This window comes from Diadema antillarum, unplaced genomic scaffold (assembly GCF_040938485.1).
Source record: "Diadema antillarum isolate AM-2024a unplaced genomic scaffold, OU_Dant_1.0 scf00000050, whole genome shotgun sequence".
In the NCBI taxonomy this organism is placed as follows: domain Eukaryota; kingdom Metazoa; phylum Echinodermata; class Echinoidea; order Diadematoida; family Diadematidae; genus Diadema; species Diadema antillarum.
This window is the reverse complement of record NW_027270939.1, coordinates 1,081,442-1,104,952: the sequence shown is the minus strand read 5'-3', so window position 1 is coordinate 1,104,952 and position 23,511 is coordinate 1,081,442. Positions and strand designations below refer to the sequence as shown.

The 23,511-nt window shown below is 38.3% G+C and overlaps 1 protein-coding gene across 1 annotated transcript; it reads right to left on the bottom strand.

The window, feature by feature from the left end:
* Positions 1 to 199: 199 nt before the first annotated feature.
* On the bottom strand, positions 200 to 21,077 carry LOC139715536 (proton-coupled amino acid transporter 1-like). The gene is made up of 9 exons (XM_071627102.1): positions 21,073 to 21,077; positions 20,585 to 20,699; positions 14,379 to 14,964; positions 13,216 to 13,310; positions 11,325 to 11,604; positions 8,777 to 8,863; positions 2,779 to 2,957; positions 1,742 to 1,847; positions 200 to 381 (listed from the first exon to the last, which is right to left on the bottom strand). Exons 1-9 carry the CDS (start codon positions 21,075 to 21,077, stop codon positions 200 to 202), a joined length of 1,635 nt encoding a protein of 544 aa, XP_071483203.1.
* Between the last annotated feature and the right edge of the window lie 2,434 nt (positions 21,078 to 23,511).

The window sequence follows — 23,511 nt, the reverse complement described above, 5'->3', positions numbered from 1 at the left end:
CTCCCACCCCTGACTCAGGTTCCTGCCCGATAAATGTACCACATTAATGTGATATAAAGATGTGTCCATTGGGACTAATATGTGGCCCACAGGCTACACAACAACAACAAAACACAACCTCATGCTTCATCAGTTGGTCCTGACTCACAAACAAAGAATGAGCCGCTCTAACTAGACAGAGAATGACAATGCCACTCTACTATTTGCCCTCATTGATAATGCTGTCGATGGAGGCGTACACCCCCGAGACGCCACCAGCCACGCCCAAGACGATGAGGCAGATGTTCTTCACCCAGATGATGGGGTGCAGCTCTTTGCCCCTCAGGACGAGATGAATGGAACAGGGAAGAATAAATCCAAGTATTGTGCTGCCAATGGCACCTGTAATGCAAGCAAACAGAATGAAAAAACTTTACATACCTAGGCAGTTATCCATCATAAAGAAAAAACAACATGGCAGTATGGAAATATTTGCATATATCTAACACTTTATTTAACATTTATGAATATAGAAATAATTCAACAGAATATTTTTGGAGGTGCTACTTTTTTGCTCTCATTTGCCAAATCATATACAAGCCAAGTTTACTGAAATTGTCCCCGCACACAAATTTCATTGTGTGAAAGTTTCTGGATTTACAGGACTATTTGAGTATATCTACTCATCTCTATTTATTCTGTCCATGTTTGTCTACATGCGAATACACTAATGCACACATGCATATACTGTATACACCATATACATGTATTTCACGAGTCTAAACTTTCGCAAATCGGGAATTCCCAACGATTTCGCAAGTGGTTAAATTCGCGATCGCGGAGTCCTGTACTGAACGGAGAAATGTTCACGCATATGTCACATTCGCATCGGGATCAGTGTCAATATTTTCGTGTGTCTTTAATTTTGCGATTAGCACCTGACTTGCAAAATTAACGAAAATAAAAACCTTGCAAAAGATTTGGCGTATACAGTATATTACATGCATAATTACATCAATTGTTTGAATGTGATGGAAGTTCAGTAGAAGTAAGTAGACATATTTGCCCTTTCTTAGCTTCTGTCATGATTATCCAATGAAATTTATCCTTTACTGCATATTACTGTCATTAGCTGTTATTATCACAATCATCAGTACAATAATTATAATCACCATTGGCAGTAGCTACATTGGTACTGTTATTATCGCATGACAGCTAAGCATTCACTAATTGTTAACAATTCATTCTTTCTTTGGGAGATATTGTCATTTATATACTGTAACATCTAAAAATATTCTCGCCACACAGCTAGTTGACTGCTCACATTACGATATTTGCTAAAATGTTTCAATGCACACTTTTGCTACAAAGATTGTTACAACATGCTATCGAGCAATTTTGAGTAGCACATACAATAATACCACTACCACATGATACTGGTCCCATCGGCTCCCCATCTAACAGGCATTTCCAATTTCCTCCACCTTTAGAAATGGATGTTGTATTCAGTCCTCAGCTTGGATCATACCTGATAACATCCTAGCTATTTTTTTTTGCTAAGCAAATAAGTAACAGTCTTTATTTGTCCAGAGGAACAAAATCGCACACGGAGTGTACGTAAGATGAGACCCTCCATTTAAAGAGACAAAGCAGTGTCAAATAGAAAATCACATTTTGACCAAATACGTAACCTTGTACCATTGCACATATGACTATTCACAATCTACATCACATATGGAGACTATGCTGTACGTGTACATACCAACAAATGCTCCAAAGTAGGCAATACTATCATGAAGGAGCAAAGCTAGCCCAGCTTGGACGATCACCACCAGCGTTCTCAGAACATTCCGCTTCCAAGTGGCGACCTATCGGGCAGATCACACGATAATAAAGTTTGGTAATGTACAAAAAGGTTGCAAGAAACACAGGAGTACACAAACACACACTCACAATCTCTCACACACACAAAAACCTATATACATTAAAACCACTGTCTCTTCTTGATGAAATTGATACCTTTCACTTAGCATAATACCATCATGCTAGATGATAAATACCTACTACGCCATTCTAGCTGGATTGTATATTTAATCTGCAATGCTTGATCTGAAGGTTGTAACTTGAGTAAATAATGACATCATTTTGACACTTGTAAAACCATTACGGCAAAATCTGTTATGATGTACAAGCAGAGTGGAGCAGGGTCCAAACTTTTAGAGAGATACTTTGTTATTCCATCTTAGCAAGCAGGGAGCAGCAAAGGACTACTGAGTAGCACTACACGGTATAGTATGGCATACACACCAAACCAACATAATTTAGAGGATGGCTGTCAGAAATCTAGCTTGAAATGGAACAACATTGTTGAAAATTTTGAGAGTTCATCATCAAATGACATTTTCACAGAAGAAATAAGACCATTTTGAATTCCCTGCCTTGACAATGGAAGCTTTCTAAAAAATCACTCAAATTGTACTGTATGCGCCATATTATTAGCGAAAGTTATTTTCTGTGAATTGCGACTTTCAAAATAATGTCAAGAGTGATTCAAATTTGCACTTGTGGAGTATAGTAATGAACAGAAAAATCTATGTGTGCATGTCACATTTATGTCAATATTTTTACGTGTTGGTAAAGTCATGAATAGCACCCAACCCTCTAAAAAGTGCAAATGTAAAAACCCTGCAAAATATACAGCCATACAGTAAATCATTGTAATATTTGTTTTTGACACATATGTACAGGTGGAGATGAATCAGATTTAGAAATGATCTGGGAAAGAGAGGAGGAACTCACAGAGGATGGTATGGTCACCGTGACGACGCACTGTTTAAACGTCTCTCGCATGAAAGCTTCTTCCTCGTCCTCTGTCGGAGTGACAAGAGGTTTATTCTCGTTGTTCGCATAATAGGCCTCCTCATCACTGTCACTATCATTGATCAGTTCCCTGTCTAGTGATGGCCCAAGGCACTGACCTAAATTGACATGTGATTGAGTACATATGAAAGTATGTTTATGAGGATGTATTAGTAAAGCATACAATTAATAGTTGAGTGCACAAGTATTTGAGTGTGAGTACCAGGCACATACCCAGTACCTGGTATAGGAATATAAGTTAAAGGGATGGTACAGCATTGGTGGAGGCGAGGATTGGGCTTGTAACTTTTTGTGAGATACCACGAAACCACTTGTGAAATAGTACAGAGCATAACATTCTAAGACAAATTCCAAGTTTATTTTGATGGAAATCGGTTTTGGAATGGCCGAGACATCCAAAAACAAAGTAAATCAAAGTGATCATAATAAAACTTGGGTCCCACCTTTTATTAGGATTACTCTGTTTTGGCTATCTCAGCCATTTCAAAACCAATATTCATCAAATAAATGCTGAATTCCTCTTGGAATCACATGATCTATCACATCTTATAGAGGGGTTCTCATTATCTTGCCCCAAAATGCTAGAAACCTGAAGTTAGGTCTCAACCAAAACTATACGATCCCTTTAAGATTTGAAGGGGCTGGACAGTGCTTGTCCAAGTAAGTCAAGACGAGAGAGATATTCTACTAAAAGGTCAAGATAGTATTGAAACTATCAGCAAGACATGACATCACCAATTAAGATCAAATTAAAGGTAAAACATAATTCTCAAAAAGACTCAAAATTCATCTTCCACCACTTGCTTGCTATACATTACAAGGATCTACCAAGAAACTTGTCTGGCTGACTCAAGTTTCAGGCTGAGGACAAGTTGTTTTTTAGTATTATTATTGACATCAAATGCGTAAAATAATTGTGATGGTAGTATATTGTAAACAACTTCTATTCCTGAAGCACCCTCTCTGTTCACAAGTGGGTAGGTGGAATATTACTACTGTAGTATCTGATGATCAAATCGTGTCCTTTCAGAAGTACTGAATCACATGCAGCCAACAGGTTTTATGCGATTCACTCTCACGTGATAAGCACTGTGGTGGCCACATATGCAATCGATGAGATCCATTATAAAACATCGTGTAGCAACCACGATCTGGTATGCTCCGAGATTGTATTACTTCTAATAAACAATTTTGGGTAATATCTCGTATTACATTGTTAAACAACTGAAATTGTGTTATCTCAACATTATTTCACACATTTCATATGTATATGTCTCCATATCAGAGGAAAATTAAAGTTTTCTTCAGTCATTTTGTTTTATCTTTGAATTGATGTGAGAGGTTGATAAATTAGGTGGTTGCTTCACAGTTCTGATTTCCCTTACAATGAATTGAGCACAGTATAGAAAGTGGAAAAATACCTCGTTGGACTTTTGATCTATTGCCAACATTCAATCAGTTGTGACTATGATGTCAAAAACAATGCAATAATATACACGAGGTCAAAACCACAAGATTTGTGGGAACAAAAAGAAAACGAAACAAAATCATAGCAGGAAGTTAGTCTGCTGTGAACAGCGAGGCAAGTACACTGGATGAGAACTGAATTGCAAATTGAATAGAAATGCCCTGCCTAGACAAAACAAAGCATTGTGACATACACACAAATTTACATAACATTGGCTGGCCTTGAGGGGCAAAAACTGAACGGTATGGCCTGAGCTAGGTCCATATCATCTGAGTTAAGGACTACCAGCAGTGCAACATGATACTACTGAGGGCAATATACTTTTCTAGTCTTCCTCAGCTTATCAGCCTACAGATATCTTTGGAATAGTTTACATACTAAATGACTTACTGACATCTATCAAAGCTCCTCAGCTTTTTATGCAAACCTTGAGCTGCCAGCATTTACAATACTAGAGAAGCACTCTGAGAGCGCAGACCTCCGCCAAGCAGCTAATATTCACTACTGATCTTCCACCCATACGTATGTACATGCTGAAAATCACCCAATTTCCCAATATAGAAGCCTTTTGTTACATCATCGACTTCCAGCTTCGCAGCGCACCTCCCCCTAGCAGAAACTAGAGCACGCACTTTAGCATGTGTATGAAAATCTCAAAAATGCGCAGCTTGAACCCCAAAGTGCATTGACCCTAACTGCAAAATCTAGAAAATCCTTCATAAAATCCACAAAAATTTCTGGATCACTACCATAATTTAATCATCTGTTTATACTTGTGTCATTTTCAACCTTTCCTGCAAGTTTCATCCAAATCCGTTTACAACTTTTTGAGTTATTTTGCACACGGACAAACAAACGGTAGAAAACATAACCTCCTCCCTTGGCGGAGGTAATAACAAAACTAAAAGTCACATGTACTGCATGTACTCACGTGATTGGATAGTGAGTCACACACATTACGCAAGAATATGGAATTTTTGAACAGAATTGTAGAGTGTTATGGCAGGAGCATACACGTCAAAAGGCAATATGAGTCGGGCCTACCACAGCCTGCTGATTTTGTTCAAAACACTGTCATATAAACAACAGATATTCTAATAACATGATGTAACACATACAGTACCTTGCAAAATATACACCAAACCTAGGGCAGTTCCAGGAATCCGGGAACCAGTGGGAGGGGAGGGGGTGGTGCAAATAAATAAATAAATAAATAAATAAAGGAGGGCGCACGGGCCCCTTTCCATTTTTTTCTTTTTATTTCTTTTATTTAAAAGATTAAAAATAAGGGGGGCACCCTGTGCACCCCCTCCTGGATCCACCACTGCCGACTGTAAGAAAGGGCAGGTGGGACAAAATATGTTAATTTGTAATCTATTTATCACCAAGATGCCAATTGTAAATATTAAATAATGCTATGCTGTATTGGCACTCCTTCATGTTGTCATATATCATACAAACTACACTAGCATTTGCTTCTCCTGGATGTGTGGTCATCTTTCTATGGCCTTAAATCTTCTCTTGTTTTACGTTTGTGTCTTTTTGTTTTTCCTGCAGCTTTGCACAATACCTTGTGGCATAAATCTTAAGTGTGCCACAAGACCAGTATCCTGTCAAATTACTCGCCCAATATCATGCTGCCGTTGTCCCCGACAGGCAGGTACAAGGATTTCTTGTACCCTTGGTACAGCTGTCAGCCTGCCTGCCACAAATACAACTCATGTAAGGTTCTCGCATTTGATGTTCACTCAAACATAATGTTCAGTAATGCATCGCCAGTACACACATATACCAAGAAATAGATTGCTAATCCTTGGCAATTAGCATTATGTGACTATTAGTTACTCATACTGATATGAAATGAAGGTGACTAAAGGCAACTTGTGGGATCACAACGAAAAAGTTAAACCTTGCCACTAGTAGTACCCAGATGATACTTTAACAATATTGTTTCAGCACACAAAAATGGTGCTAAGTGCTGCCTGTTGCTCCCTGTCAGATATTACTTCTAACATAAGAAATGCCATGTTAGATGCATGTCTCTGGAAACGCATTAAAAAAGACGGCTACTACTTAACCCTAACTAGGCCGGGCTATTTAGGTAGATGATAGAGCCGGGGGGGGGGGGGGGGGGGGGGGGGGGGAGGGGCCTCCCAGGCCCCCCCCTCCAGATCTCGGCCGTCGACCGCGCTTTCACGACGAAAATTGGCACACATATTGCCTATTGATGTAATCTAAAGTACCATGAAGTTAATTTTTATGCTAATTTATGCATAATGATGCATGAAATCAGACAATTTGGTATAAATCACTAAAAAAAGCTCAAAACAGGCAAATTTTTTGTGCAAATATTCTTTTTAGTGTCCTTAGCAAATGTAAGAGAAAAAAATTGCGCAATCAGAAAAAATTTCCAAAGTATTTTATTGTTTTTTGAATTTCTTATGTATTTCTGTTTTTTCGACTTTATGTTTTTCATTGTTTTTTCGATGAAATTTGTCCGCGACATTGTTCCGAGCAAGAAAGTATGTTATTAATTGATTTTAATCAATAAAACCCCCAAATCATGCTTTTATGAAATTTGCCTGTAAACACAGTTTGCATTGAAATTGTACACGAATTCACGTTTTTGAGCAATTTTTGGTCTGACATGAACGTGCATATTTATGCGCAACTTCGGAACCGCTCGCCCCGGGTATTGCAAATTTGGTGTCAAAAGATGCGGGAGACTAAAAAAAAAAATATGTCATGAAACGTCGCGGCGATAGCTTGTCGCGATAGCGATACATAGCGCGAAACGTCGAGGGGGGCCTCGGAGGCCCCCCCACCCCCCCCCCCCCCCTGTCGATTCAAATCATTCATTTGACCTTGACCTTGACCTTTTGACCTTTTACCTCTAGCCAATGTCACTAAAATCTACTCAACTAATTGCCCCATCATACATCATCCTTGGACCAAGTTTGGTGAAAGCTGCTTCATCCAGTTTTGAGTTATCACGTAAACAGATAAATTTTAGGATTTTACCTTGATCTTTGACCTTTGACCTCTGTCCGTTTTAACTAAAAAACTAATGAAGTAATTGTCCCATCATACATCATCCTCCAACAAAGTTTGGTGAAATTTGCTCGATCCAGTCTTGAGTTATGGCGTAAACGGACACAATTTCATGATTTGACCTTGACCTTTGACCTTTGGCCTTTGGCCGATTTCACCCAAAATCTAACCGAGTAATTGCCCCATCATACTTTATACTTGGACCAAGTTTGGTAAAATTCCCGTCCATATTACTCAAGTTATCGCGTAAACGAAAGCGGACGGACGTACGGACGTACAGACGTACGTACGGACATACGGACGGACGTACGAACGTACGTATGGACGGACGGACAACCCGAAAACATAATGCTTCCGGCACCACTTCGTGGCGGAGGCATAAAAATGAGTGACGAAGCTGAATTATTTTAGCGTAGGAGAGGGAGGTGGGGGGGTTACTCTAGCAGAGAATTCCGTAAAGATCTATGAAGAAGGGTGGTGCCAGGGAATAGAAGAGTAGAAAGTTAACACCAAAGGGAACTCTGTCGTCTGCACAGTGAAACTGAAAGTTAAGGTCAAAATGTGACATAAAGCCTTGCCCTACTGGTGGCAAAGGTATGAAAGATTTTTCATTGTGATCCCTAATACATACAGAACTGTGTTAGTTTACACTCAAAGAGCAATGACCAAGTATGACAGCTAGTATACCACAACATGAAAGATATGTTTTACTGTGATCCCTCATACTGAGAACTGTGTTAGTTTACATGAAAAGGGCAATGACGAAGTATGACAGTGTACAACAACATGAAAGGTATGTTTCACTGTGATCTCTCATACTGAGAACTGAGTTACACGTAGTTTACACGCAAGGGACAATGGCTGGGTATGACAGTATACAACAACATGAAAGATAAGTTCCACTGTGATCCCTCATACTGAGAACTGTGTTAGTTTACACGCAAAGGGCAATGACGAAGTATGATAGCTAGTGTACAACAACATGAAAGATATGTTTCACTGTGATCCCTCATACTAAGAACTGTGTTAGTTTACACGCAAAGGGCAATAGTATGACAGTGTACAACATGAAAAATGTTTCACTGTAATCCCTCATACTGAGAACTGTGTTAGTTTACATGCACAGGGACAATGACCAAGTATGGCAGTGTACAACAACATGAAAGATATGTGTCACTGTGATCCCTCATACTGAGAACTGTGTTAGTTTACACGCAAAGGGCAATAAATGACCAAGTATGACAGTGTACAACAACATGACAGATGTGTTTCACTGTGATCCCTCATACTGAGAAATGTGTTGTTGTTTTTTAAACAGGCAAAGGACTAATGGCAAGGTAAGGCAGTGTACAACAGCAATCGTGTCCCCCAAAATGGCTCCCTCCTCATCGCCACTACCTGAAGCGTCACTTTCACTGCTGCCATTTCCGTAACCGGAATCATCCGCTTCTTCCATCTGCACGGCAGGTGGACCAAGACAGCGACCTATAGAGTGGTATGTATTCGCGTTGGACAGGAGTATCAAGGAAATATAAGAATGCCAGCATTATATATAGCAGTATGCATGGTCTTTTTGATATGTATATCAGTGTGAAATAGGACAATTATTTAATGAGAGAAATAAAAAAACAAACAGGAAGAGGATGCTAAAGGGTTAAATTCAGATTTAGTATTGGATGAGAGAAAGAGAGAAAAAGAAGGAAATTTGAATGAAATTATGGGCAAGAAGTAAAGCTTAAAGCAATGTTAATCATTAATAATGTCAGAATCATTAAACATACAATGTACTATTTGCATGTTACATAAGTTGATCTTTATGAGAATATAAGTCTGGATATAACCTACACGTATGTGCCATGTCATAATCACACAAATGATATACATTATTTTCTACATAATCATAGAGCTCAAAGCATCGCTTGAGGTGTCCCACACGGAAAAAAAGCCTGTGTGGGACTGAGGCAGGCAGAAAAATTATGTGATCTAAGAAGGAACATGTGAAGATAAAAATTTGATCTCATTTTGCCAGCTGAGAGATAAATTGCATCAAGCATCTATGGTTGAGCTGGGAGAAGAGCGCACTTCAGAGCAGTCTAGCTTTGTTCATATTATGTAATACAGATGAAACAGATTGAAAATATACTAGGATAGCATCATGACGACATTTATTCATTCAGTTCAGATCATGTCTCCATTTTGGGAGTGTGGACGCAGCTTTTGAAGGGAAAAAAAAATACTAGAGAAATCAAAGCCCATGATAATGCTCTATGATGATCGAACATTAGAAAAAGATAGTGTATAATATCTACATTTTTGTAATACAGTTTGTATCTGCATTAATAGCTTTGTTTATTTGAATTTTTGTACGCTTTTATCTGCCTTTTGGCAAATGATGGGGCATTGGAAGTAGACTCTCTTAAATGATAACAAGGAAATAAAAACAAAATGAGAAAATTCAACAGGATCATTGCAAACAGAGCAAATATGCCATCATTTCTTCAGAACCTAGGTTATAGAAAGTGCATAATTTGATATGCAATATGAATATGTTTGTTTATATGTGAGTTGGTGTGCATTCTACCCATCCATTATAACTTGCATCCAGGATTGTCTACAGGTCTGCCTCAAGGAGGCTTACAAAAGGCAGATCCAACTGATAGATGCTTGACTGTATACTTGCCAAATAGTCAGAATTTGGCCAAGAATGACAGAAACATGCACAAGTGATTTTTTACTTGCTGCAAACGATAGATTGTTATGTTTGGCATGAGAGCCTAGCAGGACCGGCCCCTCCCTATATTTGTTTCGTTTAAAGACAGTGTTGTATGCTATCGAAATAATGATAGACACTAACATGCATGTGATACTGATGTGCATGCATCAAGGTTTATGGTAATGGGGATCACATACTACATGCATGAGCTTAATGATGCATTCATACAGATGTACACGAAGTTATTCACCGAGTCACGGGAACTTTGCTGCTGGTGTTATCATATATTCATGATTTATTTGGCATTTATTTCAAATTTTGCTGCACATCGTGTACAAAAACAAAATCAAACGGAACTGGTTAAACTTATGAAAAGTGTGCACAAAGTCAGAAGAAATAGATTTTTTTTTTTTGCCATTTTGAGGGAGAAATAGGGACATTACTCTTCCAGCATGTGTTGCCAATTTACGAATCAATAGTATACTTAACAATTTAGAGGCTTTTGAAAATTCTGCGACTGAAACAAATGACTATGTTTGAACAACAAAGGGATGAAATGAAACTCGGATTTTATGCAAACACCAGCAGTGAATACGTAGTTATAGTTATCTTGAACGATAAAAAAATTGAGGTAGTTTCTCGGACGTGGTGAATAAAATCATTGTATTTTGGCAATCTCACAAAATATATGCCGAGTGCTAACAAATAGGTGTATTTTCCTTCATGACGATGTTGTACTGATTTTTTCTGTCTTTTTTTGCAATTATGTGTACCGGTATTTAAATGTCTATTTCCCAACATAGTTTGTTGGAAATGAAATAAATGAAAATGAACTGAAAAATGAAAACAAAGAAATTTACATATGCATGACAGCTATCAAGGGGGAAAATGTTCCTACATGAAAGATGGTCATTATCGAGTATTTTCATTGAGGCTCTATGGCACTACTTCAACCCCTGAATATGATTTGCTTCTTGTAAAACACATTCTCCAGAGTTAGAATTAGTAAGGAATCAGTAAAGAAACATACTGTAAGCACATGCATTTACATTGTGATGAAGCAGAAAACAAAAGGAGATATATATACACACTCACACGAGAGCTGTTATGATTGATTGAGCAATGGCTATGATATCTACTACATGAATTTGAAAATTTTGCTACCTGGCTGCTTTGTTTTGTTTTGTTTTGTTTTATATTTTTTTTGATAACGCAGCCTCAAGTAAAGAGTACCTGGCCCAAACGTGATCTGTTCCAGTATTTCGATGATGGGAAAGACTTGGAGGGGGAATGTGAAAATGACGGCGATGACCAGCGTGATGTTGACGGCCAGCGTCAGGGGGTCAGACAGGGGCAGGCTCCATGTGATGACCTGCTCGACGTTGGCGCCGTAGTAGAGGTATCCCATGATGCCGATGGAGGCCATGAGCGCAGTGAAGAAGAGGACATTGAGATGGAGAAGGAGCGGGTACAGGTGACGATTTCCCTCCATGCTGGACTCAATGGGGATGATCTGTGTGGACGGTGGGCAGTGGTATACAAATGATGAATGTTTATGAGTTGAATGGACAGAATGATCCATTCAACGCACCTGCACCTCGCTGAATGGATCATTAATTTCATCTTTCACTGAGTGAAATATTCTGTCCATTGCATGAATGAAAAACATTTACTGTAAAAGAGGAAATATTCGCAGTGTTGAAATTTTTGCGCATTTGTTCCAGCAGGTGATGTCTTGATTCCGTGGAATTAAAAACATGCGAAACTCTTCTTACCCTGCCGAGCGCAAAAAATTAGTCGCGCAAAAATATCCACTTCTACAGTATTACTTGTTCTACATAAAAACATTTGTTACTTGTTTTATATAACACCTAAAAGAAGATCCTTGTCATTTGATGTTTGATGAATTTAGAAACAAAAGAGAATGTGCGAGATCTGAGATCAAAAGGGTGCTGAGCGCTATATGCTAGCGCGCCGTCCGTGAATATGCTTGATCGCATGCACAATGCGAACGCAAGCATTTTACGTACGTGGTGTGCCGGGCTCTTGACATGTGTGTAATGGAGCAAATCGCATGGATCCAAGATTGCTTGGTAAATGGAGTTACAATTGCACAAATGATGATGTATTAGTAAAATGGGACAAATGATCAATGTCAAACAACAAATCAAATGACAAGGATCTATTTAGGTGTTATATGTAATGGGTAATATGTCAAACAATCCTCAAAGCCAGTGTTGGATGAAGACTATGGATGCCAGTAGGGCTACTTAATGGAGGGAAATGCTAGTCTTCATACACATAAGGCAAAGTAACACAAAGCAAAACTGTGTGTAGGTTCACTACCAGGTATTTTGCTTTGCATAGTTCAGGCTTGACCTCTGGAACTTCTAAAAAAGTTTCCCGCAAAATTTCAGCCAAAATTTCCTGCATGTATTTGGGAAGTTTCGTACTTCTCGCAAAACTGTGCGCAACTATGTGTAGTGTGACTGTACAAAGCTGAAACTGCCAGAAATTTGTGAAGAGATAATTGTTCCATTCATGCTGTTAATGCACATTGCGCATTCTGTTGCACGCTGAACTTACATGTTTGCATTCTACAATCACGGGGAAGGGGGGTTTTTCTCTTTAGATCGAAACTACAGGTAGTTTTGCGTCACTGAAACTACCCATAGTTTTGTTAGTAGTGTGACCACGTGCTCAAACTTCTTGAAATTACTGCAAAGCAAACTATGCATAGTTTTGCACGGTGTGACAGCAGCCACGGATTCGAGGAAAAATACTGTGTTATTTCTTTTAGACATGTCTAGGAATGATTTAGTGTAACATTATCAATATGAAGTTTAACAGATTCACATTTCAAAGTATTTCTTCTTGTTTACTGCTTTGATATACTATTTGTGATAAGTTTACGATGGACCCACCACCACACGCCCCCCCCCCTGTACATCCTATACCTCCCCCTCCCTCCCCCCCCCCCAAAAAAAAAAAAGGTGGGAATGAAGTGGAAATATGGAAAAAGGATGTCAATCGACACATATCGGAAAAGCAGGAGAAAATAAGTCTCAGGATTTCACAGTTCACAGGTAGGGTCACTTTACAGACATGAATATCTGACACTTACCGTTCCAATGCCCTCATATGAACCAGTCACCTGCCCAAAGAAGATGGGGAATTTGGCCCAGTTGACCTTCACAATATCTTTACTGACTTCAAAATCTGCAGCAAGAAGACAGAGGGTGAAATGAGAGGCACAAAAGTAGATGATACAACAACAACAAAACAATAGAAATGAATAGATCAAGAAATAAATGAAAGCATAAAATGTATTATAAAATCAACAATAAAGCATGATAATGATATACACAAACTAGTGCATATGTGTGGGTATGTGTGTGTATGGGGGGGGGGGGGGGGGAAGTACATTGTGTTTGTAATCATACAGTATACATATTATTATGTTCACATATACATATACCATGGCTCGACACTAACTTTTTTGTTTGGTGGCCCGATGGGGCCACCAAAATCCTAAATTTCAAATTTTTAGTGGCCCGAGAGAAAAATTTGGTGTCCCAAAAAAAAAACAATAAAAAACATTAAAAGTCCTTTTTTTCATGAGTCAAATATTTAAGATTTATGATAGTAAGAATTAGAAGTTGGACATATCTACTCATAAATAAACTTCAACAAACTTGCAACACTCACTCTCAGGTACTCATTCAGTCCTTTTCATCCACCCTTCGAACAAATTTAACTGCTAATTTCCGGCGCAAAAAGTTACGAATTTATTGACATACTTTTCAAAATATTTTGGTGGCCCGAGGCGGGCCACCAAATGTGCCCTTTTTTTGAAGTTTGGTGGCCCGACTTTCATTTTTGGTGGCCCCGGGCCACCGGGACACCGTTACTGTCGAGCCCTGCATATACATAAACAGCTACAGATACATAAATAGATAGATATACATAATTATATATCTGTATATGATATATAGAACAGCAATCACAAACTTTAACCTAGTGCACTTCTAGGAATAAAAGAATCAAAGTACTTCCACAAATCTTTATTGTCTCTTCAGGTGTCATCAATAGGCAGAATGAGGTCAACTGCTACAGTCTAATACACATACTAGTCAGAGTAGCTGCTCCATTGACTGTGCACTGATATAATTATTATTCTCTTCTGATTATACATCAAAACTATTCCCTTACGCTTCAATGATATGAGAAGCTAACTTCTTTCATCATGTCTGTACTCTCTGCAGGTTTTGGGTCTCTGCAACTCACCTCGCAATATGTAATACATGACAACACTGTACGCCACAAACACAGACAGGTTGGCAATAATGCTGCTTGATCCTAGCTGCCGAATGCTGCGCAGGTACGCAAACGCGATGAATATGGGGAAAGGAATGAGCATGAGGATTTGGTAGGGAGGCGCGGTGGATTGTAGGGCCGTGTTCTCAATAATGTACGATAAGTTCGAGAACGGCTCGGTGGCCGTTTCCGCGAATGGGAGAGGAGTTGTTGAGACGTTGGTCCAGTCACTAATAGTTGCATTCACAAAGGGGAACATTCTTTCCACCGTGTTGCCGATGAAAACGAAGTAATTCGTACAGAAACCAAACTGGGTTAGCACCAGGCTAAAATTGGTCAGCCAGATCCCCCACTTCCCGAGAGACAGGCGGGCAACATCGCCGTATGACAGCGACTTCTCGATGCTCTGCACCAGTTTGCGGTGCGTGAGGGACGTCTCCGGTGTGAGGTCAAACTTCTTGATGACGTCGGCGATCACGAAGCGTTTGCACTTGACGATGAGGTAACAACAGTGAACAGTCACAGTCGCAATGAGGACTAGACCAGCAATGCCAAGCTATGATGAGAAACAGAGGAAAAAGAGAGTGCATTATCCTGAAGACGTGTTCTCTTATGCATTACAAAGGACTCCTGCCTCCATTTAAGAGACTCTTTACTGTATACAAAAAGGAGGAACACAAATGTCAAGATATTAACTCGTTGAGGATGAGTCCCGTGTATATTCGGGCAAGTGTCTGTGGGAAATGCGTGTTGTAGCAAAATCAGTCTGTCCTCAACGGGTTAAAGTGAAACTTTATGCAGTTGTCAAATTGTTAACAAAGAAAAAAAATGTTAACCCATTGAGGATGGGCTGATTTTGCTACAACACAAATTTCCAATAGACACCTGCCTGAGTATACTCAGGATGTCGTCCTCAACGCGTCAACATTACGTTTGTGTACAAATCAAGGGGAGGGTTGTGAGGTCCAAGCGTTATCGTCTCTTGCGATTGCACATTCAGTTGTAAGCAATCTTACAGTTTGAAATTACATATAATGGGAAAGTTTCAACTTCCACAACTTCCTTTTAAATTTCATCACGGTCGCAATGAGGGCACATTAAATATTATCTTACACCATTCTGTTCATTTGCTCTTATTCTACATGTACTTATTAGAGAAACCTGAACATGTATGGCCTAGCATTGCATTATTAAAGGTCCTGTTTACCTTTGGGAACAGTGATTTAAAACATGTTCAAGATACCACACTTCATGCATATGTGAAGGTCAGTTGTATCACAATACATCCTATCATGTAAATAATGCCTTAAAAGTTCCTTCCTCATCAATTTTCTGGTTTGCTCTCATTTGCATTATGAATACTCGTTCAAATTGTAAGTCGGAGGTCTAGAGTTTATAGCCTATAAAGCCATGAACGACTTGTCGTTACATAAGTACATAAAAAATCAACTAACACTACAGGCAGAGAAGACAATGGCACTGTCCAGGTATTTATTGCATCCTACGAAGGATATACAGAAGTGAAGTTCACATGTATAGCTCAGCCACAGCACACATGCTTACTGTACTAAATTTTAACCTGTAAGTTTACGCTTCAGTGTGTTGTGTGTTCTTATCATTCAGTTATAACATTTGGCTCTCCATAGCTGTGTGGATGAAAAGGGGCACATACATGGATTTAAACATGAGGAACATTTTTTCTTGAAGGGGGGGGGGGTTATTGTAGTATCAAAACGAAAACTTCAAGACTTTTCTGTAGTGTGTGACTTCTGAATGCACATTTGTATTTCATTACTTAAAATTTGTCTAGATATTTTGATTTTTGGACAGATACAGTTGCTTGGAAATCTCTTATCACTGAGAGAAATGCAGTCATGCAATATGAATGCATACAAGTAATCCTTTTCCCTTATACAGTGCACTCCCGTTATAACGAAATGCTCGGGACCGGCAGTTTTCTTTCGTTATAACGAAATTTCGTTATAACCGAACAAATACAATATATAACGAAAACAAGGAACCACGTAGGCCTATATATATCATATTATGTTTGCTTAATACTCATCAAACACTGGAAAGCTATGTGAAATGTGATGGGATAACTGTATCACAATAATAAACGCAAGTTCCCCTCAGAAACTGCGTGACACAAGGAGCGAACACACAGTGGTGTGGAGCGTTCACCCATGCAGAGACGCTATAAATGCATGTTCCGCTATACGTATTTTCGAAAGTAATTCGCATTTCGTTATAACGGAGCTCATTTCTTTTGTTTTTCTTTGTCTGTGGCGCTCGGAAAAGACCTCGTTATAACGAAAATTTCGCTATAACCGTGTTCGTTATAAGCGAATTTTGTACCATAGACTTTAATGGTGATAATTTTGGGACCAGAAGACTTGCTTCGTTATAACGAAATTTCGTTATAACCGTGTTCGTTGTAACGGGAGTGCACTGTATCTTGATCTACAATATCCGATTCCAATATGCACACTTTCATTCCACTTACAAACTGAAAGAGAACCTCAACAAATAAATTCATTAAAGTGCAAGTCACGTTTGGACTAACCCATGACAGCCATGCAAATTTCAATGGACATGTGATCACTTTGCGCAATCAATCATTAGCCATGTGGTCCTTACAAATGTGGCATCGGTCAGGACAAAGCAAAGAAAAAAAAAAGTCATGATACTACAGAGACACAGCAGCAAACCAATGAATGTGGTTTGTTGGACTTGGTGGGTTGACACACTTTAAACAGGAAAATACCCCAAACACACATGTGAATTGAGTGAATTCCATGCATGCAGAAATATTGGGAGAGCACATACATTGTATAAGTGAAAGTTGAGTAACGAGGAAAACCAGAAAATCCATACAAAAGTTATGAATTTTTGGTGGCACCATCACTGGATGCGAAGACTAAAGTTTGTGATGTCATGCGTGGAAAACAATTAATGAGAGAATTCCATAAAATTTCAATTTTTATAAAAAGTACACATTCCTTTGACTTGTTACTGACATACAGTATGTAAAGGATAATATAATTTCTCTGCTTTCTGAAAGAGGTAAAGTCAAGTGCTCTTTCATTATGCCAGAAAAGTGAAAATATGTCAAATTTTCTTTACAGCACTGTCCATACTATGCATGATGTCACAAAATGCAGTCATTCTCATCAAATTAAAGTAGCATCAAAACTTTATAAATTCATAACTTTTGAATGAACCGTCTTATTTTCTTCAAACTTTCACTATATACATTTTACAAATGCTGCTGCATTCACTCAATCCACACATATATTTGGGTTTCACTCTCCTTCAAAATCTACAGAAGAAATTCAAGAGAAATAGCTTGTCAGTTCCTCCCTCTTACTGCCACTTTTTCCCCCATTAGAAACAACAACAACAAAATCCACAATGAATAACATCTAACAGCCAGTGGAAGTATAGTTCGCAATTTCCCCTGACTTAAATTTTCATCATTTCAAATATATTCCATTTGCAAATCATATTTACTGTTATGATTGCAGGTTTCATACATGGGTGCATGATGTATCTAGCCAAAAGACAAATATGTATTAAAGTCAATTAAGTTAATTTTTTTTGTCGTTCAATTAAATGAGTCTACACTGGAAAGCACTGCATCAAAACCTTCAATACAAACAGAAAACATCATCAGTATTATTCGTGCAGTGACAGTATTGTGGCTGTACAAATATCGCCTTTGTCCATCTTATGACTTAACCCATTGAGGACGAAACCCGAATATACTTGGGCAAGTGGCTATGGGAAATGCGTGTTGTAGCACAATCAGTCCCTCCTCAACAGGTTAAATTGCTCGTGGTGCAAGGTCTCCATTGGCCCAAGCCCTAATGTAGTCTCAAGGATAACTTATATATCAATTATGACAGCACAAATATGTAGAAATTTGTACACCCAAATTTCATAGCTGCAATAATGCTTTTCCGCACTTCTTTGAAAGGCATTTGGCCTCAGGAAGTAATGATGACTAAGTCATCCTTCCACAGTCAGATGGTTTCACAATCAAGTGTTCATATGATCAAACAATTGACAGTGACCTTCACTATTTAACTCTTTTCACCACAATTTGCCAGTTCAGAGATAGCTTGTGTGCATATGGGTACAAATGACCTTTTATTTTTCTCCACTGGTTAGGCACTTCACTCTATTCAAAGCAACATAATGCATCAGCTTGCCCAACACAACAATTTATGGAACTCGTATTCAAACAAAGAATGAACCTGTGTAGATCAAGTGACCAGATGGTTCGTCAATCAACACTTTGCTGGCGAAGCATCCATTTTATTGTTTTGCATTGAATGAAAATTGAAATTTTTCTGTAAATATTGCCAAATACCAGACTTTCTGTCAGGTGGATGTACTGGCAAGCACCACTGATACTGATTACATCGATCCTTACATCAAAGATTCTTATCTCAGCGAATATAAAGACCAACACGTACATGTCAGTACAAATTACCCTATTCTGATCATGTGCAAATCCCTATTATACTGACTTATAACTATGACAACAGCAATCAGGAAGCAGTGTGTACAGTATCCTCTCTCATTTCCTGTGTAGTTTCCATCAAAAAGCAGTGAAGCCTTCATCAACCACCCCCCCCCCCTTCTCCCCCATGAGACTATAAACTCACTTTGGTATGACACTCGACCTGGCTACGACTGCAGGGACGCACAGACAGACAAGTAACATCCATGTGTTTGTTTGTTTTTTTTCTCTCTCTCTCATCTGGCCTGCCAATTAATGTACAAGCAATTATTTCAATTAAATTGCAGTGTCTCAGGCAAGTCTCAAGCAACTGCTTGGCTCATCCAGTGTGAATAGGCATCTGGAACCATTTGCTACTGACCAATGCGAATGAATAGGGGCAGCTGTGTACAATTGTATATATGCTGTGTATCAATCCCCCCCCCCCCCCCCCCCCACCCCCAACAACAAAAGCAATGGGTTAACAGAGTGATGGGAGATCTAAGCTACCACTATGTAAGGTGAGATTGTTACACACTCTGGGCAAAGTAGCTACTGTAAAACGAAGAATGTTTGCGTACATTTTAATTTCGCGAATTTCGCGAGTACCAAGATTCGCGAACTTAAAATGCACGCAAAAGATCTCCTTAACACTTATGTGCATTGAATGTTAGAGGCAACTCGCGAAAATTTTGTGCTGTGAAAAAGGCTGTTGGCTCCAATTTACGAGAATTTCATGCCGCAAAAATATTTTACAGTACTTACATTTATACAGTAGTACAAACTAGAAATAAATTTAGCAATTTATTCAACTTGATACATTTCATTTTTTAAAGTATGCTTTTAAAATGATTATAACATGAGGTATGTGCAACATAATAAGCCTATTCTGGCTTTCTACGCACATACCATTTTCCGACCAACCAAACATACAATGATAATGAGTTTCTGTTCTTTATGTACCTTTGATATTTGAAAGGGAAAAAGGCCTTTGGGTGGAACAGGAAAACATTAACAAGCAAGGCACTTGAGTGCACAGAGAAAAAAGGCTCTTATAATGCTATCCTTATTTCCCTTTTTATGTGAGAAACTTGATGCCCACAACTAATGGAAAAGAAACGTTAGGTAAAGAAAAGAAGAACTCCGTAGCTCAGTTCTACCACTTCTCCTATGCTCCCATTGCATGTTTCTATGGCTGCGTTTATCTAACTTGAGAGAAAGAATCATGTTTCAAAACGCGTTTGGAATGGTGTTTGCGAACGTAGGTTTAAAATGCTGTTCTGGGGGTGCAGCGTTTATCTAAACCATCATACAATCGTGATTTGAGTGTTGTCACTGCGCAGCAACTTTGCACTGTTCGACCTGGGAAGTAAACGTCTAATGCGTACCAGCAAACATGCCTCCTCAGTCACACACAAAATAAAGGGTAAAGAGCACAACCAGAAACAGCTGGGATTTGACCTTGAGACATAAACAAGTTTCAAAATGGCATTTGAAAGGCATTTCAAAACGCCATTTCTAAGCGTGTTTGAAAACACAGTTGCATTTATCTAACCTCTGAAAATGCCTCAAACACATTTAGGATTGTGATTTTGCCACAGAAAATGTTTAGATAAATGCAGCCTATATTCCTTCTATGTGGTCTGGGCGTAAAGTTTCAGAGACTTACATAAAGGCCACTCATGCTGAGGGCGAACGAAACCATGAGGAAGTTAGTTCCGATGAAGGCCTTGAAAATGTTTGCATTGTCCAGGAGAAGCTGCCAACACTTTGATGAAAATGACCTTGAAAGGGAGATAGATAGATAAAAGAATATGAAGCAGAAATAAAATATAATCATATATAACCATATATAATGATAAAAAACAAAGTATGAAGATAATCATGCCACTTTGTTGCATAACAAACCAGTTTTGTCAGTGAAGCTGTGCTTGTATTACGCGGCATTATTCCACATTCATCCCCATGTTTGTTTGTTTGTTTTTTATGTAGTTCTGTTGTCTGTCAGTTGAGATTGATATTGATAATTGGCACTTTTGATGTCTTTACCACTGTTCATTAAAGATAGGGGAATACAGTGAAAATTTACAAAATTTTACTCACTTCAGGGGTAACTTTTTTTTTTCTCTCAAAGTCATGAAAAAGAAGAGATCATACCTCATGTTGGCATGTGAGATGTTGATTAAAACAGGATAAAAAGTTGCAGGAAGGAGTAAAATGCATTGTACTCACACTTCAATGTAGAAAGTCTTCAGACGATATTCACATTGATGAAAATATGGTACTTTCAGGGACAACACTCAAAAGAAATCCGGTCAATTATTCTCCATCAATTTCTTTTTTCATTACGTAAGCTATTCTTCAGTTTTTAAGGTACAATCGTACGGGCAGAACTTTGCTCCTTTAGTATGCACTACATACAATTATAATTTACATTTCACTTCAAGTTTTCAATAGGTATCAGAACAATACAAAACATTCAACGTTTTCAGTCTATACTCGCAAATGGCTTTGGTAGATTATCATCCTTTTTCTTTGTCATGAGTACTTTTGAAAATATCATCATGCTGCCAAATGAGTTAAAGGGATTGTATAGTTTTGGTTAAAGGGATGGTACAGTATTGGTGGAGATGAGAATTGGGCTTTTAACTTTTTGCGAGATACCAAGAAAACACTTACCAAATAGTACAGAGCATACCATTTTAAGAGGAATTCAAAGTTTATTTGATGAAAATCGGGTTTGGAATGACTGAAACATCCAAAAACAAAGTAAAACAATTCATTAGAATCATTCTGTTTTGGATATCTGAGCCATTTCAAAACCAATTTAAATCATCAAATAAACGTTGAATTCCTCATGGAATTACATGCTCTTTCATATTTCATAAGAGGTTTCTCATTATCTCACCAAAAAATGTTCTCAGAAACTTGAAATTTGGTCTCAACCAAAACTATATGATTCCTTTAAGACCTAGATTCCTTTAAGACCTAACTTCGGGTTTCTAACATTTTTTTTGTGAGACACTGAGAAATATGAAAGAGCATGTACGTCCTGATTAAAAAAAAGGGGGATTCGAAGTTGATTTGATGAAAATTGGTTTTGAAATGGTTGAGATATATCCAAAACAAAGCAATCCTAATAAAAGGTGGGACCCACCTTTTATTAGGATCACTTTTTTTTCATTTATTTTGGGATGTCTCAGCCATTCCAAAACCGATTTTCATCATATAAACTTTGAATTCCTCTTAGAATGGTATGCTCTGTATTATTTCATAAAGTTCCTTGGTATCTCGTAAAAAGTTAAAAGCCCAATACTCATCCCAACCAACACTATACTATCCCTCTAAGCACGTAATGTCTAAAACTAATAATGAATGGATACAGATGTATTAAATGTCATTCATAATGAATGTAGATTGTAGATTATGAAATGTTATCACCCACAGACCCCATGACAGATCCATAAAGACCACAGCTGATTTTGTTTCGGTCAGATGCATGTGTAATCCCATAATACTAACTAGGCTAATAACCTCCATTAATTGTGTAATAAGACTATGAAACCAGATACACGGTGTGTATTAATTACACAGTTTATAACTGTCCTTCTCGTATGAAATATTAAAGATTGAAACTCCTAATAAACTGTAAAAAGATCATTCCTCTACATAGCGTACTGCATAAACAGCACAAGGCAAATTTGCAGTCTAATGCCTGACATGGAAGGGAAGGTGTTAAAGATGATTCATATAAAATAATGATCAGTCATAATGTCTTTTATACACACACAAAAAAAGGAAAAGTAGAAATTACGCGGTGCGTAATATATGTCCCTGCCGGAAGTAGCATTTTGTAGGAAAATGTACAATATAGGTCAAATTTCAGGGTCAAAGGTCAAAGAAGTCAAAAGTCAAAATTCTGTGTAGAAGTTTTGAAGCCCTCACCTAGTGCCATCACATAAAGCAAATGGAATCGAAATTGGGTTAGAAATTGCGAAGGAGTAGCATTTTGTAGCCAATGTACAATAAAATGTAGGTCAAAAAATCAAGGTCAAAGGTCAAAGAAGTCAAAGGTCAAAATTCTGTGTTGAAATTTTGAAGCCCTCACCTAGTGCCATCACATAAAGCAAACGGAATCGAAATCGGGTTAAAAATGGCGAAGGAGTAGCATTTTGTAGCAAAATGTACAATACAGGTAAAAAATCAAGGTCAAAGGTCAAAGAAGTCAAAGGTCAAAATTCTGTGTAGAAGTTTTGAAGCCCTCACCTAGTGCCATCACATAAAGCAAACGGAATCGAAATTGGGTTAGAAATGGCGAAGGAGTAGCATTTTGTAGCAAAATGTACAATATAGGTCAAAGGTCAAGGTCAAAGGTCACAACTAAAATTCTGTGTAGAAGTTTCAAAGCTCCCATGTAGTGCTATCATATAAAGCAAACAGAATCAAAATTGGCTCATAAATGACAGAGAAGTAGCAAATTGAACATTTTGATCACACACCGACGGACACACGGACACACACACGTACGGAGCCCGTTTCATAGTCCCCTGCTCGAACTCGTTCGGCAGGGACAATAACTGAAAATGGCAAGGTTTT